Source organism: Aquila chrysaetos, chromosome 5, assembly GCF_900496995.4.
Source record: "Aquila chrysaetos chrysaetos chromosome 5, bAquChr1.4, whole genome shotgun sequence".
NCBI classification, from domain to species: domain Eukaryota; kingdom Metazoa; phylum Chordata; class Aves; order Accipitriformes; family Accipitridae; genus Aquila; species Aquila chrysaetos.
The window spans coordinates 27,450,612-27,467,973 of NC_044008.1; the positions used below are offsets into that span (position 1 = coordinate 27,450,612).

Below are 17,362 nucleotides of genomic sequence, written 5' to 3' on the forward strand. Positions count from 1 at the left end.
TTGGACTTCGTCTGGATCTTTGGGTAATTGTGGGTTGTCCGGGTCATGATGAATCGTCTCTAGCACAGCTAATTCCCTCAGATATTGGATACCTTTTTCCATGGTGGTCCACTTGCTTGATTGACATATAACATCTTCCTTAAAGGGGTACCTTTCCTTCACACTTGACAAGAGTCGCCTCCAGAGGCTGATGGCTTGTGTTCCTCTTCCAATTGCCTTGTCAATGCCACCTTCCCTGGCAAGCGATCCCAGCTGCTTGGCTTCCCTACCTTCTAATTCCAAGCTATTAGCCCCATTGTCCCAGCATCGGAGAAGCCAGGTGATAATATGCTCACCTATACGGCGGCCAAAATCTTTTCGCATATCTCGCAGCTCACTCAAGGATAGGGACCGGGTTATTACCTCTGGTTCTGCCTCTTCCTCCTGTTCCCGTGATGGCCCTGGTTCACCTTCATCCTTTGCTAAGCGAGCTGATTTTTTATATTTCTTTTTCTGTACGGGGGCAACTGATACTGGTGCAGGTTGATCCGCTGGTTCAGTTGCAGTATCACTCGCCGGGTTTTGGATATCCGCAGCGTCTGTCGCCAAGGTTTGGGTAGCAGCATCTGTCGCCAAGGTTTGGGTAGCAGCAGTGCTCGTCGCTGGGGCTGGAGGGACCGCAGTGCCTGTTGCCAAGGTTTGGGTAGCTGCTGTGCTCGTTGCTGCGGCTGGAGGGGCTGCAGTGCCTGTTGCTGAGGTTTGGGTAGCCACAGTTCTCATTGCCAGGGCTGGAGGGGTCACGGTACCTGTCACCAAGGTCTGGGTGGCCGCAATGCTCGTCGCCGGGGCTGGAGGGGCCGCAGCGCCCATTGCCGGGGTTTGGGTGACCGCAGTGCTCATTGCTTTGTTGTTAGGTCCAGAGACCTTCTCTTCCCCTTGGGGGTGCTGAGTTGTGTCGAACAGGGCTCGATAGGCATGGGCCAGGCCCCAGCACGTTGCAGTGATTTGTATCTCTCTGGAGCTGCCGGGGTGACAGCATACCTTTTCCAAATATTTTACTAGTTCTTCTGGATTCTGCATTTGTTCAGGGGTGAATTTCCAAAACACTGGAGGTGCCCACTTTCCTAGGTACTTGCCCATACTACCCCACACACCCTGCCACTCATAATTATCCAGCCTCGGGGCAGACCTCTGGGTGATCTTCTTAAATAGTTGTTTAACCTTAAACAAGAGCTGAACCACATTCAGAAGCATGCTAATTCCCAGCAGTAGGGCTAGGACCGTGCTGGTATCAACATCCCAAGAGTATTCAAATTTTTCAAAATTCCCAAACACCATTGTAACTGGACTGAAGGAGAAAGGAGAGGGGAAGAAAGGTATCCCACTCATAGACTGGTTTTCCAAGGAGGAAAGGTAAATGGTATAATTATTAATAGTTTCCCACAGATGGCTCCTGCAGTATAAAGGTGACAATGCTGAGTGCAAATACCGGATTAATTCCACAACTGATGACTTTATCATACCATAAACCAGTGTTATACAATACATCAAAGCAAAAACCTTAATCCACCTCCCACGGATGATAAGCAGGAGAAGAGGGACTACATACAGCAAGCGAGGTGATACATAACAGAACTTTAAAAACCAGAGCAACAACTCTAAGAACACATAAATCAACATAATGACCAGCGACTATAAGACCAATATAATGAATGCTTATAACAGATTTGTTTTAACGAGCTCTGGTCAGGTTTGTCGTTATCTCAACCCTTCGGGCCCCACGTTGGGCGCCAAAATGGACTGTCGTGGTTTAACCCCAGCCAGCAACTAAGCACCACGCAGCCGCTCACTCACTCCCCCCCCCACCCAGTGGGATGGGGGAGAAAATCGGGAAAAAGAAGCAAAACCCACGGGTTGAGATAAGAACAGTTTAATAGAACAGAAAAGAAGAAACGGATAATGATAATGATAACACTAATAAAATGACAACAGCAATAATGAAAGGATTGGAATGTACAAATGATGCGCGGTGCAATTGCTCACCACCCGCCGACCGGCACCCAGCTAGTCCCCCGAGCGGCTATTCCCCGCCCCCACTTCCCAGTTCCTATACTAGATGGGACGTCATATGGTATGGAACACCCTGTTGGCCAGTTTGGGTCAGCTGCCCTGGCTGTGTCCTGTGCCAACTTCTTGTGCCCCTCCAGCTTTCTCGCTGGCTGGGCATGAGAAGCTGAAAAATCCTTGACATTAGTCTAAACACTACTAGCAGCAACTGAAAACATCAGTGTTATCAACATTCTTCTCATACTGAACTCAAAACATAGCACCGTACCAGCTACTAGGAAGACAGTTAACTCTATCCCAGCTGAAACTAGGACAGAGACCATTCCTAAATACAGTGTCATCATAATAGCTTGTTAATTTAATTTGCAGCTGTACTGTCATTAACATAACTGAAGAGGTGGTGTTGCTGATATTGTTTGTATAGCAATGACTGATAATGCCATACCTTATTTTTTATATAGTTAACACTGCTTTTAAGAAAGGGTGGACTTGGTTTTGTGAAATGCATTGTGCAGAGTATATTGGTTAACCTGTTATGAAGCTTAAAAACCCCAGCGGAGCCCCTCCACTGCTAAACAGGTTTTGAGGTATTTGAAGCCAAGATGATGTTTATAATGTAGGTATAATTTCCCATAGTGATTTCTTCCTTTTAGTTCACTGTTTCTTATGATAATGGTATGATTTCAGGAAGAAATTTTACTATTACTGTAATATACATCACATCAATATTGCTATCACGTCTTTATGCTTTTCCCCATTCTTCTGAAGAAAATGTAAGAGAAATTTCCAGTCAGGTAACATGATTAGAAATGTTGGGAGACTGAGATGTTCATCTATAAGTGTAAATTCGTGCAGGATTTATTGTTTGTTCTCTCTATGTCATTTCACTTCCCTTCCTTTTTAAGTGTTTTCTTGTGTTTGAGTTCTACTTACCAAGTGGGAAAAAATTATCCTGGGGACAATGAGCTATAGCAGGTGGGATTTATTTCTATTACAACTGCAGACTCCCTCTTGTACTCACCTCTTGATGGCATGAGTTTCAAGTCTACTCTATGATATAACTGGAGAGTAACAAACTTGTTATTTAAAAATGGTATTTATATTAGCTTTTGTTTAAATGCTGTTTAGTTAGACATTAATTGTAGACATATCTACAGTGATATAGAAAATCTTCCAGAGCTGAGAAATTTCATCTCCTGTTGGAGAGGACAGGGAATAGCGTGCTGTAGCAACAGGCTTCTGAAAAGCTATTATATTGTAATGCCTGGGGTTTTTTTTTGCCTGTGTGTCTGTTTGTTTGTTTTCATCTAGCAACCAAGACAATATTTTAAGCATTGACTGAAAGAGGAGATATTCCATAGCTATTACCAATCCCCTAGGCCATCTTGTTTCCCACATTACAGTTTACAGTAAATATATTCATGACACTGTATTGTCTTAAACTCTGAAATTAGTATCATATTACCATGACACTATAATCTGAATCTATAATCTATGGTTCTTCCTTCATCTATTGAAGTGAAACATTTATTCCAAGTAAGATCTTAAATGTACTGCTATTTGCCACAGCTTTTCTTAGATTATTTTTTTGAGCATTGTGAAATGTTCTCATAGTGTAGAAGCATGAAACAGTTTCTCGTTGCAGTCAAAATTAACCATTCATGTTTGCGAGCACTTGATTATTTTTTTTCATAGGTGCCTGAAAGTATTTTTCCAGGAAAAATGCCCACTTAGAAAGGGCACTTTAGTGGTACAGTTCTGAATTATTATTTCTCTATCCATCTGTTCATAAATATGAAGCAGAACTGACAAAGCTAAACCAATAAAAAGAGTACAAGAGAAGGAATGCTCAGCAGTTTCTTGGGGTTTTGTTTGTTTGTTTTTCTATCAGTCATTCAGATAAGCCGTATAGGAAGCTACTGCATCGGTATGTGAAGAGAGGAAGAAAGAAATCAATTTTTCTTTTGTTGCTGTTTGACTTGCGTAAGTTTGCTTGGGAAAATGTGAAGCAATTTGGTTTGCGTTACTAGTAGGTATTTTATAAAATGGTGCATTAACAGATTTTTCCACTGCTTTTCTAGAACAGGGTCTTTGAATAAAAGCATAATCAGCAGGCAAGATGAATTACAGGCGATAACTTTATGAATGAAGGGGAAAATTACTCTTATCCATTATCTGCACATAGTAGGTAGTTTTTTGATTCTAGCTTGTAACATAGTTTATATATCACTGATGTCACCGAGACCTTCTGCTATTAGTAAGTACAGGAAGACATTTGTGCCTGTGTCAAAAAGTTGGTCTCAGAAATGAATGTCTTATTTATAAATGTTAAAACAAGATGTAAGACACCTATTATGGTGTGTAATGGACTGTGTATTTCAACCCTAATCTCCTTCAGTCTAAGGAAGACCTAAAATCTAAACCTTTCATTTCTGGGCTCAAAGTTTTTTTGTGAAGTTCATCTCTTGCTTGTGCCTGGTTCCTTTACTGAGAAGAGGACTTCCCATGATGTCTTATGTCTAATTTCTGGAGAACAAGTAGCTCCTCACTCAGGAATCACAACCACTTACTCACTTTGGGGAGTCTCTGTGTTGTCAATGGAGGAAAGTAGATGGGCTTACTTAGTTTCTGAATTACTCTTCAGAGATGCCTGTCTCTTTCTTTTGCTTGTATAAGATTATAGGCACTTGTGTTAGATATCACAAATCACTTTCCTGGGGCGGACAGGTTCATTTTAGGCGTACTCTTAAAGGTTAAAATATCAATGTCAGGTTAATACTAGGTTATGTTGAAAGTCTCCATCTTGTTAATGAGAATTTTTCTCTGTGCTTGCTTACAGTTGGAAATGGAAAAGTCTCAGTTACAGAATCTCGAGCTGGAGCACAAAAAGCTATCTGCTCGTCTTGAAGAAGAACGCGGAAAGAATAAACATGTAGTATTGATGCTAGTGAAAGAGTGTAAGCAGTTGTCTGGCCGAATTGTAGAGGAAGCCCAGAAATTGGAAGAAGTGATGTCAAAATTTGAAGACGAAAAGAAAAAGGCTACTGAATTGGAGGAGTCTCTTGCAGCTGAGAAACAAAGGAGTACACAAATGGAAGCTCAAATGGAAAAGCAGCTGTCTGAGTTTGATACAGAAAGAGAGCAGTTGCGTGCCAAACTTCATAGAGAGGAAGCGCACACCAGTGACCTCAGAGAAGAGAGAGATAAAATGATCAAAATGATTGAGCAATTAAAAAAGGAAAATGAAAGTAAAGCTAATCTTTCTCTTAAAAATAAAGATAAAAATAAAGATAGGAGTCTTGTTTCCATTTCTGTTGAAACAGAGGAGCCAAGTTCAAGAACTGTTGCCTGCCAAACAGATACTGTAGTGATGGACAATAGCACAGAAAATGTTAAGAAGTTGCCTTTGACTGTATCTGTAAAGCCTTCTACAGTGAACCCACTAGTGTCTGGCAATACAAAAATGAATGTGTGCACCAATGCAGCATTTGTGAAGCCTGTCATTGATAGGCAACCTTCATCTAGTGAACTTGTCCCTCCTGCGACTCCTGTTCTTACACAGAATCAAAACAGAATTGAGGAAAATGGACCAAGTACAGGCTCATCACCTGATTTACCAAGTAGCACTTCCCCTTTTTCAAATAGTACTTCCCTTTGCACCCCTGCAGCACCGACTGCTGCAGCTCAGAATTCCTCACTCACTTCGTCTATGCACAGTTTACATTCACCATCTGCCAACACTACTGGGCATCCAGGCCTAAATCCACGAATCCAAGCCGCTAGATTTAGATTTCAAGCAAATGCGAATGATCAAGACCAAAATGGAAACACAACCCAAAGCCCTCCCTCAAGGGACGTATCCCCTACTAGTCGTGACAACCTAGTTGCCAAACAGGTAGCTCGGAATACTGTTACCCAAGTCCTTTCAAGATTTACAAGCCCTCAGAGTGGCGCTCCATCACGGCCGGGGACGTCACATTCAATGGAAGTTGGTACTTACCCCCCAGTTGGTAGAATGAGTTTAAAGACTCCCAGTGTATCAAGAATTGACAGAGGAAATCCTCCACCTATTCCTCCTAAAAAACCAGGGCTTTCGCAAACTCCTTCACCACCGCACCCACAGCTTAAAGTTTTAATGGATAGTAGCCGATCCCCAAATACAAGTGCAAAAACTGACAGCAAAACCGTGACCTCACCTCTTTCAAGTTCACCACAAGGAATCAGGGTAATAAATGAGGAAATTATTTCTAAGTCCTCACCTCAGCTGCCACCAAAACCTGCTATAGATTTATCTGTGGCACCTGCAGGCTGTGCCATACCAGCCATAGCCTCATCTCAGGTGGGTGCCTGGCCTTCCCACTTCCCTGGACTGAACCAACCTGCATGTTCAGAAAATTCCTTTGTCATTCCCACCACCATTGCCTGTAGCTCCTCCATAAACCCTGTTAGTGCTTCATCCTGTAGACCATGTGATTCAGACAGCCTCCTGGTAACAGCATCAGGTAAAGGGATTGATATGCTACAAACTGTCTCCCTCTAAAGTAATGTTTTGGTTTTCCTATATGTGTCTCGTTTGCTTTATTTATCTTTTTATACCTTTCTCTTTTTTACTTTCTAAAAGCTGAAATTTTCATTTATATTTTTTCCACATTCCAGGGGTATGGGAATTCTTTTGCTGATTTAGTAATGTTATAAATTAGTTTCCTTCCTCAAGGAGGTCTCCAAATTGAAGGCCTTTTTTAAAGGTAAAGAGGAATAACGTATAAAGTAAATGGGCTGCAGATTTGACACGTATATTAAAGAAACTTTTTGTTATTGTTGTTTTGGGGGGGGGGGTTGGGGTGGTGGTGGTGAATGAATTATTTTGGACTTCAAAATGTTTTCTCAGTCTGAAATAATGTTTTGAAAATTACCTCTGCTGGTGATCTTCCATGGAATATGTATTTCAATGCTTTGTGAATCTTTTAGAAAACAGGGCATAGCTGGGGCTACTGTATTCTCCTATGGCATTAGATGGTATATAGTTGCCTAGATAAAAGTGCAGTTTCAAATATATCACTTCATACCTATAGAATGTTTTATTTTTATTTCAATTTTTCTATAGTTCTTCTCATTTTAGTTGTAGGCTTTGTTAATACTTGTGTGTGGCATCTCACAGGTTTACTTCAACAGACACCAGCAAAGGTTTGCTGTTGGCAAGTTAAAATCTAAATGTTATGTTGATTGTCTAAGTCTGGAGTCAGTGGGTGTATCTGCTATTCATTTTGCGTTGCAGGGGGCGGGGGGGGACTTACTTGTGTGCCTAATGTGCTGCCAACTTCAGGGTATCTTCTTGATGGCAGTTAAATGAACAAAGGTGGCCCTGATCTACCTTTCAGTTAATTGTAGATCTCCTATAAATCCTTTTGTCAACATATTTCCCTGCTGGGGTCAATAGCACAAAGAACATTAGGTAGAAGCCCCTCTTTAGCCTGACTTGCACTGCGGTGAGGAAGACAGACACACAGTTATGGAACACTTTAGACCTTCATCAGCATTGAAGAATGTTTGAATGGTCCTAAACATTCAACAGTTATTCCCAGTTCAGTTATGGTACTTGGGTCCCTCATAACTCTAGTCCCTGTGTCATCATCTATAGGGTATAAAACCCCTGCACAGCTGGTCTGCTTCCATCACACAACCAGCCACTTTCTGTTGGTAGCTGCACCACGAACTCACTAGTCTTGGAGAAGCTGTTCCAAAAGCAGCATGTGGCAAACTTGTATTGTGTATATATAGGAGATTCTGGGGTTCACATTATTAAGCCTTTTTTATTCCCATTCCACTTCATTAAGACTTAATGCATGTTTCTGGACTAACCTAGTCATGTTTTTAACGTTTGGCTGTGGCACCGTACTGTCAGAATACTCTCTCCTTTCTGAGCTGTGCCATAAAAATATGAGTTCAGAAATCTTATCTTCCGTTTGTTTACTGCTTTTCAGAGTTAACAGCTGTAGGATTTGATGGCTGCCTCTTAGTTTGCTGGTTTTCATATGAATGTCCTGAATTTTCATCTTAAATTGTTATTCCTAGCTGAGTCTGATTGCCATGTCAGATAGATCATTAGTCTCCCAGTATTCCAGATATTGTCCAAACCTCATTTGCCTTCAGGTGCTGTTAGGCTCTATAATGGAATTAAAATTTCATTAATAAAAAGAACAACTGAGATTATTAACATTCTACAAATTATTGGCAAAATCAGCATCAAAGTGAATAGTTTTTGTAGGCAAGAGGCTGTCTTCCACAATCCTACCAGCATGAATTAGGCTGTATATTTCAGTTAGTCTTAGATTAACTAGAGGATGTTTGGTAATTATTTAAGACAGTTTTTTATTATTCTTTAAAAAAAATAAATCTTCTATCTTAAAAATTAAATTACCACCACTTGACTTCATAACTCCATGTATTATTATTGCTTTAGTTTGTGCTTCAAAGTATAAATTTTTTTCTTAGGAGAAAAATCAGCCTTTTAAATAAGACTCTTTCACATAGTCAATATTGTGTTTCTTATGAAATTTGTGACAGTTCTCAGACAATTCTCAAAGACAGGATTTTTGTCAGAAAATATTAGTTTTTTTAAATTGTGCTGGTTTATGTGTTCAGATTGCCTTTCTTCATTTACACTCAGTTCACTTGTTTTTGGAAGGGATGGAAACATTTGGGTTCATTTAATCCCCTTATAATCCTTGCTCTGAACATTTGATGCTGTTAATATTTTGTAAGTGGCACTGCTTTTTGTGAATTTTTGCAATTGCAAATGGGAAACATATCCCATAATCTGAAGTCTGCAAAGAAAGATTGCTTAAACTCTAGTTAGTGGTCTGCTGTTTTATTTTATTAATATAGAGGTGTTATTTTAATTTCCCTCCTTTACTGACTACAAAGGGGTTCAAAGAACTTTGATAACTTTATCTGCAATACTCAGGTAAATATTCAGGAGCGCCTGTGTCTTTTACCCAAACTAATGCATATATTTTATTGCACTTATTCTCCAATCCCATTTTATTTATGTTTTTTAAGGGAACTTAATATATTTGGCCAAGTGTTCTGTCAAACTGCAGAACTAAATAAACTTAGAGCAACAGATGTTATGCAAGTATAAAAAGACTTTTTTTTCAAAATTTTATGCCGAGAAAAGAAAAAAAAATAGATTTTATAAATTTATATGGAAAGGAAATAGACTGTATCTTAGAAAAGAATAGATAAACCAAATTTATTAACAGTTTTCATTAAGATAATGTGGTCATTAATGCCTGAATTCATGTCACCTATTCACTTTCTTTTTTCAGTTTCTTTTTGAAGTATGACTTTCTTGAGGTGAACAACATCTTACAAACTACAAATACTACTGAAACCTCCTTCCCATATCTGCATTTTCATGCCCTCTAGGCACAGATTCAGTTAGTTTTATTAATGTTCTGGTTGATTTTAATCTGTTTTATTTACTTTTTTTCAGAAAATGTTTAGAATTTCAATTTTACTTTCAGTTAAAGCAGAGCATGGTGAAATCTTATTCATATTTTATTGTATAGTAAGTAGTGAGCTTCAATCAGAATTTGTTAATATTTTTAAGCAGTGCAAAACAAATTTAACATATTAAAAAAGACATTGAAAGAATCCTCCATTTTTATATTTTTTTGTCAATAAATTCACGTTTCTTTCTTTCTTATTGTGGAGTCAGAAGAATTGATAATAGCCTAATTACTTAAGTATTTATTAATTTTAAAACAGTTTCCTAGTTAGCTCAGATTGCTTTAAGAACATATCAACAGCCTGATTTTCGGTAAGGGAATGTCTTGGCTCTAGAAAGAGCAACTATTAAGAGCAAACTTAAAATCAGAGCACCGATTGTTTCAGTTACACGTTCTGCTAAATTAATGTAACGATACTTTCTTTTAGAGACAGGGCATTGTCCTGCATGTTGCTCTTTTTGTCCCTGGTAGGAAAAGACACCATGTCTTGCCGTTAATGTTGAACAGACTGCACATAGAGAAATTACAATGAACATTTATGGCCTGATTCAAAATGTGCGACAGTGTTTTCATTAACTTCAGCAGCCTTTGAACTGGTGCCAAAATGCTTCTGCTCTGTTTGGATTTCTACATTTCAGTGGCTGTAAGACTTCAAAATAGAAACGAATGTAGGCAGTTGGATTTTCATACCCCTGGGATTTCTGCTTTCACTTTCTTCTTGGTTTTGCGCTTTCTATGTCACTCCTCAATGAAGTATCGTTTTCATTTTGCTCATTTCTATAATGATTGATTTATTGTCTCTATACAATTGGCTTCGAAGATAAAAGGCGGGGTGGGGGTGGTGGGAGGGTGAGGGACTGATCTGGGCTCTGAAATTAACCATCTCGCATTCTGAAGCTGATGCCAGAAGCTGTTTTTTGTCTATCCCTCTGCCCTTCATCACTGCATGCCCTACAAGCTTTCACAGATGCTTCACATTTCCTAACTTTTTGCATCTGTAATGGTGTACCTGATTTATTGGTATTTTCTAATGTTGGTATATTTTGCTGGATGAATCCAGCTTTATTATATTGCTTTACATTAATAGTAGAAGCTAAAGTGATGTTTATGTTATTAGCTGGTTTTTGTATCTTTTTCAGTAGAAGGTTTTCATCTAATGATAACCTAGTATAATGAATTTCATCACTGAATTGCAACAACATTGAATTGCAACAAGGAGTTGAAACGAAAGTTAAGATACAACATATAGGACAAAAAAATTCCTTTTATTTTGGGATTTCTGTTAATGATGCTTTAAAAAAAAAGGCAACAAAAAACTGGCACTATTTTCAATAAGGAAGGGAACCCAGAAATACTATTGATATTACAAAACTGCTTGGCAAAGTGTACTTCATGCTTAAAGCTTAGTGTCAGGCTCCATAAATTCCCCCAAATAATTCCAAAGTAACTTGGACAAAGAATGTTAGCATCTGGAGTGCCACCCAAGCAATGTCCACTATCTGTTAACTACCATGGCAAGACAGTAAAAAATACAGGATTACCATTTAAAAAACATTAATATGTATAGCAACAGCTGCAGCACAGTTAGTTTCAAAGAACAACAAAAGGTTGGAATAATAAAAACACTTTTATAATGGAAAGGAAGAATAAAAATTATTCTTCAGACCTTTGGGGATTTTGTAAGAGTTACTGGAAGTGGAAATAAATATTTTTTTTTTTTTTTTTACCATGTAAAGGTTGCAGTTTACTTTGTATATTGCTTGGGGGTTTTGGTTTTTGTTGTTTTTCTGTTTGTTTGTTTGTTTTTTAAACTTCAGAAAACCCTCAAAGTCCTCTGATTAAAAATATTGGAGAAACAAATATTAGTAAGAGTACGAATAGTAAGAAGGTAGCTTCGGAATTGTAGTTATATGAAGATGGATGGAGTTAACTTTACAGTTTATTGTCAGTTTAAAGTTGGATTTCTGAGGTAACTTCATAGCTGTAGTGATGATTTCTTACAGTCAACATCAAATAAATAAGTTGAATAATAAGTTTACATTGTGAGAATACTGCAAATACATTTGCTTTACATACTAACCTAGTAAACTTAATTTGAAATGACAAATTTAGCTTACTTTAGAAACAAATATGAAAATAGTCCAAGCATTTATTTTTTTGTTGTTTTGAACTGGGATCAAACTATGTGTTCTTCATTGAAGCTGTTCAGATGATGGATTCTTGTGTAAGTCTGGACCTTAATTAAAATTTGCCCAGATCTTGCAAGGTTCTCAGATCTATTGCTTCTATAGAATTCTATTGGAAACTTCCATATTTAATTTTGTTTTTCCAAAACGTGGAGCAGATCATCCCAGCATGGTAGAGCTACTGCCACATGCTGTTTCTAGTTCTAGGTGTTGGAGGTTGGATAGCACCTGATCAGCTTGATGGAGCTGGAGGTAATGCCCTGCAGCTGCTCTTCAGTCTTGGGTGTTGCAGAACCACAGTAAAAACTGCATAAACTTGCTTTGTATTGTCAGTTTTCTGTCTCATATAATAGCTTATGTGTGGCCACAGAATACAAAGTTATTTATTCAAGAGAGAATATAATGTGGATTTTCTAAAGGTAATAGTGAAAATAAGACAAAAAAATCTTTCTCCTATTTTCTCTTGCAGTCCTTGATCAAGGAAGAATGCACAAAATTTTCTATGCCTTATGCAGCAAACTTCGTATTCTTAATAAACTCTCTACTAAAGCTGATAAGTAATGAACAGAACATTTAACCAAGATAACTCCTAAGCTTTCAAAGCTTTGAATTGAATATTATTTTTTAACAGGGTGACTTGAAAGCTTTCACTCGTAAATTTTAAATAACCTGTTATTAATTCTCACTGGAGCATTTCATAATATATTGTTTAGTATTGCTGAGTAAAAGGAATATTACCTTAAGGTACAGCTCAATAATAAATATATTTATTTATGTATTATTTGTGTAAATGATTTCTACATTCTTTTTCAAACTTATTGAAAGGCGCTTAAAGTTACTAAGGGCCCTGTGCGATTTATCTGTTTAACTGCAGGTGAGATATAAATACTAAAGTTTTCACTAAGACTGTAAAGGAGGACGAAATTTCATATGAAAATAAGTATTTTGTTTTGGAAGCCTTTCTCTAGATACTTTATAAAACTTTCCCAGCATATCAGCGATTAAATTAAAACTTGAATAAAACTTCCAGTAGTTTCTGAATTTTAAAAATATAAATTTTTTTGAGACATCCAGCTGCTACTACAGTTCATAGCAAGATTCACGTTAACCTTTTGTAATGAAATCCTGTTCATTTACATTAACAACTGTCACCCCTGTACCCAGTTTTTATTCTTCAGAACACCTTCTGATGTACAGATAAAGCATCATCAAAAACCTTGTGCTAAACTAACAAATCCTGTCATTTTGAAGCTCCTTTTTAATTTTTAAAAGAACACAGAAATTGCAAAGCTTTATTTATGTGTCTTCCATCTAACTTCTGTTGCTTTAACTCACAGGCTGGTCTTCCTCCCTAACCCCTTTGTTAACAAGTGGTGGTCCTGTCCCCCTGGGTGGCAGGCCCACCCTTCTTCACCAAGCTGCTGCCCAGGGAAATGTCACTTTATTATCAATGCTGCTTAATGAAGAAGGACTGGACATTAACTACTCTTGTGAAGATGGCTATTCTGCCTTGTATTCTGCTGCTACAAACGGACATACAGGTAAGTGATACCAAGTTTTGTTACGGCGTTCATGTGAAATAGTGAAAGCTTATTTCATAAGTTTTTGATATTAAATTAGGTCAAATGCATGATTTTAAAAATGTGAAATTGAGACTAAGATATGTAGATTATATGACAAAGTAGTGTATATATAAGCAATGCTTCTGGAGGCAGAATTCTGGAACACAGAAAGCATTCTTGATTGTGGTAATTCTGCAGTAACATCCATTCTAATTCTCCACTCCCTTCCTATAAAAAGCCACCAGATATCATCACCCCATGTTCTGTGACAAACTAAAGATCTTTTGTAGCAAAGGCAACTTGAAAGGAAGAACTTTCTTCTACAGGGAGTAAGCAGGAAAGAATAGGTCATCACCAGTGTTTTGATCTTCAGCAGCAGTGAAAATGATGGAAGATGGTTTCAGAGTAGTGTGTTACTTGGGAAATAAAATGAACTGTCTTTATTTTTGAACTAGATGAAATAGTTTCTTCTCTAGGCTCTACTGAGATAGTTAACATTTTTCTTTTTCTTTTCCCCACAACCCCAAACCTCAGTCTCAAGGAGGTAGCATCTCTGAACCTTTCAACAGTCAGTCTTCATATTTCATGAATATATTTATGAAATGAGGCAAATATGTTAGTAACAGATAAGAATTTCATAGATACAAACCCTAAGCGATAATTTTCAGACTGTTAACATAAGGCTCTCAAACAGCAGCTTTCTTTAAAATTCCAGTACACGTTACTGTAGTTTTTTCTACTTATGTAAAAATCTCTTAGATTCTTATATTGCAAATAATATAATTATGCTGTTTTGGACACTAAAGATGAAACCCACCAGTATCGATGACAAAAATTTCATTTATTTTTAGTAAAGTCAAGATTTTATTTCACAGTAGAAGGTGGAACACAGTGGCTTTAAAGCCACTGCTTTCAAGAGTACTTTGTGGTTTTATTTAACAACGTATTTGTTTGTGACACAATTAGAAAACCCTGATCCAGTGTTCAAAATAGTATTTAGAGAGACTATTCCATTATTTTTCTTAAGTACTTTAAAAATCAAAGTAAAGTTAGTATCCAAAATCCATAGTTAGACAGACAGTGTACATTTTTCTGACATGTTCAGGGTTAATTTTGCTACCAGGCATAGGGATAGGAGGAATTTTCCCTTTGTTCAGAATGGTATATTTTGTCTTTGCTTGCTAGGTGCTATGGTTTACTTTGTAGGAATATCTGGGTCTTTTCATCTGACAGATTCTCTACTGTTGCCAAGACCCTTAAAATATTGGAAAAGTCCTTTATTTAATTTTCTTCCTTTGGTGCTTATCTTACCCCCCCCCCCCCCAACTTTTTATCTTCAGTATTAAGAGTCCAAGTTTATTATATTGTGTGGATTTATTTTTCCCCACTCACTGTATGGGTGTTCTGTGGATTCTTCTAGGCTTACATCCATTTATCATTGCTGGTGTTTGTGGGCAACCGTAATTGACCCAATTCTTCTTTACTCATCTTGTATTCCTAAAATGTTTTGAAGCAAATACCATGATTTTCAGTTACAATTACTGAGCAGTTTTTACTGACAGCAAAGGCAATTTGATTTCTCATTTTATTGTCAAAATTTCAAATTAGAGAGGCACTTGACAGAAGTATGAAAACACAATAATAAAAACAAACACATGCATATGCATCCTGTAATTCTTTAGCATCCTTTACTTCTTAAGATAAAAAATATATTACAAAGGTTTTGGTGTTGCTCTTCTATTTATAGTTGACAGGATGTGAAAAACACTTCGTTGTACAAGTGCATTTTAGTGACTAAATGGATTGTACAAATTCTGAATGAGAGAATCACACGGCAGGAGTATTGATGTCTCCTTAATACATGATATGAAAATTGAGAGTAGTAGATTTATAATATTTTTGGAGAAAGGTTTTTGTGCTTAACTTTAATATGTAGTCCTTTCTTTGTTACTTGCAGTTTGTTCCCAAGTACATGGATAGATGCAGCTCTTCAAAGTGGAGACTTTTTAAAAAAAAAATTATGTAAAAATATATAGGCTTAAGAAAGGAAGTATAGGACTAAATGTCTTATTTTAAAAAGTCCTTTTTAATAGCTTTTTTTAACTAACCAGGTGGAAAGAAATGACACTGATGTAATTTTAAGAAGGATAAAATAATTTATTGTACAAATTTTTTCATTGCATTGAGTAGGATTGTCAATGGTAAGTTACTGACTTTTGGCTGTTGTTTTTTCCTTAGAATCATAGAATCATTTAGGTTGGAAAAGACCCTTAAGATCGAGTCCAGCTGTAATACTTAACACATAAGCTTACCCTGGTGGGTGATTGCACCATGATTTAATTTATTGAGAATACTTTCAACCTGGAGTTGGTGACTAAATAGATTCAGAGATTTCCAGGACCCCTTGTTTCTTTGAAGTCAACTAACCAGATTTTCTGATTTCTCCTGGGAGACAGTTGGCCAGAAGAGTAGCTCTAGACTTGTTAAGAGCCAGCATAGTGAGTACCTCCCTTCAGAAACAAACACCATGTTGCAAAGAGTCTGGAAAGTGAATGATCTCCACACATTTTCAGTGAAGAAATACAGTATTTGAGATGTGTAGAGAATGTTAGAGCACATTGTAACCAGCATGGTGGCAGCAGCTGTTATGTGCTCTCAGCCCAGTCTGTAGGCAAAATTGAGTACACAAGACAAGAGAGCACTCAAATATTCTTTCCTAATCTGTCCTGTTTGCAAAATGTGTAGCCTTCCTGTTCGTAAACAGTTGCCTTTTGAGAGCTGCAGCTGAGGGTTTTTCCAGCACATGAAGCTCATAGCAGCTGCTTTGTTTCTTGCACACACTGTCCCCAGTTCTGTAGGTCTGAGAGAGAAGTTCACCCTAAAAATATATACTAAATACTTTCTTTGTGTTTCATTGGACACAAGGAAACTGTTAATTTTATGATTTAACCACTAGATTGGGATAGCTGAACAGATTGTTTCGTCAGGCTGTCTTGGTTTGATCCATGAACAAAGCAAGAGCTACTTCAGTTTATTATGCGCTTGATAACGTGTACAGTAGTTCACTTAGCTAATATATGTGCATATCTGTATTGTGTTGCTAATCCTGACCATTCTCTGCCACACACAAGGTGGTCAAGAAAGAGAGAATGAAATAATAAGAGTTCCTGAAATGAGATGTGAAGAGAATAATAATAATATCCTTTGGACTTGGCTATGTGCTAATCATATGCATTTACGGTATAATCAATTCTCTTCTATCCTGAGTATTTGGAGGCTGTGGCACCCTGATTGATAGGAAAAACTGGAATGATGTGAGAAGTAGAAAGGAGTGAGGTGCAGAGACATACAGCTACATGAAGTCAGCTCTGCCGAGTCACTGGATGTATCTGCATGGTGTTTGCCAGCACTCTGGAAGAACTAACTACCCAGCTGTGGTGGAGAGCAGTAAAGTCTCCAGGTGTTTGTGCTGATACGCTTCCATGTTTTGCTTTTGCTTTGACCAAAACCTTTAACTGAGTGACAACATTGATGTCTGTCTTGTGCCTGCCCTTCTGCCCAGTCCTCTCCACTGCTGATTACTTCTGTGGCAGACAGCAGTGAACGGGAGTTAATGAGCCTGGACTGACCCAAATTACCCTTCTCCAAATCCCATTCAGAAGTCCATCCAGAGGACCCAGGCTCCTTGGAGATTATTGCCCTTTTACTTGATATGCCACCAGAACAAGTGACATAGAGCTTACTATAAGATGCCTTATGAAAGTAGCTGTGTTTCCTCATGCTTGCACCTATCCCTGAGAATAAACAGCTCTTTTCAGTGATCTTCATCAGAAACAGTATCTTCACATAGATAAGCTACCACCTGAATGATCTGCCAATCAATAATTGTGAGTTAATTGTACCTTTCTAGAAAGGTGGTCTTGTTCTGTGCGTTCTTCATGGCTTTTGCATGGCTAATATATGCTTTATGAAGAAACCGGAGTATTCTAACCAAATACTTGAAACTGCTAGAAGAAAATTTTTTCAACACCCTTCATAAACTTTACAAGTATTTTAG

General features: G+C 37.8%; 1 protein-coding gene across 9 annotated transcripts in view; it reads left to right on the top strand.

The window, feature by feature from the left end:
- Window positions 1–17,362, top strand: part of CTTNBP2 (cortactin binding protein 2) — a 145,746-nt gene that overhangs the window by 92,508 nt on the left and 35,876 nt on the right. For 8 of the 9 annotated variants that reach the window (XM_030014903.2, XM_030014905.1, XM_030014904.2 and 5 more), the window contains 2 exons: window positions 4,886–6,548; window positions 13,081–13,284. In XM_030014903.2, the coding sequence (XP_029870763.1) occupies window positions 4,886–6,548; window positions 13,081–13,284 (1,867 nt within the window). Of the gene's footprint in view, window positions 1–4,012; window positions 4,030–4,885; window positions 6,549–13,080; window positions 13,285–17,362 lie in introns of those variants that run through there. The other variant, XM_030014909.1, reaches the window with a different exon arrangement.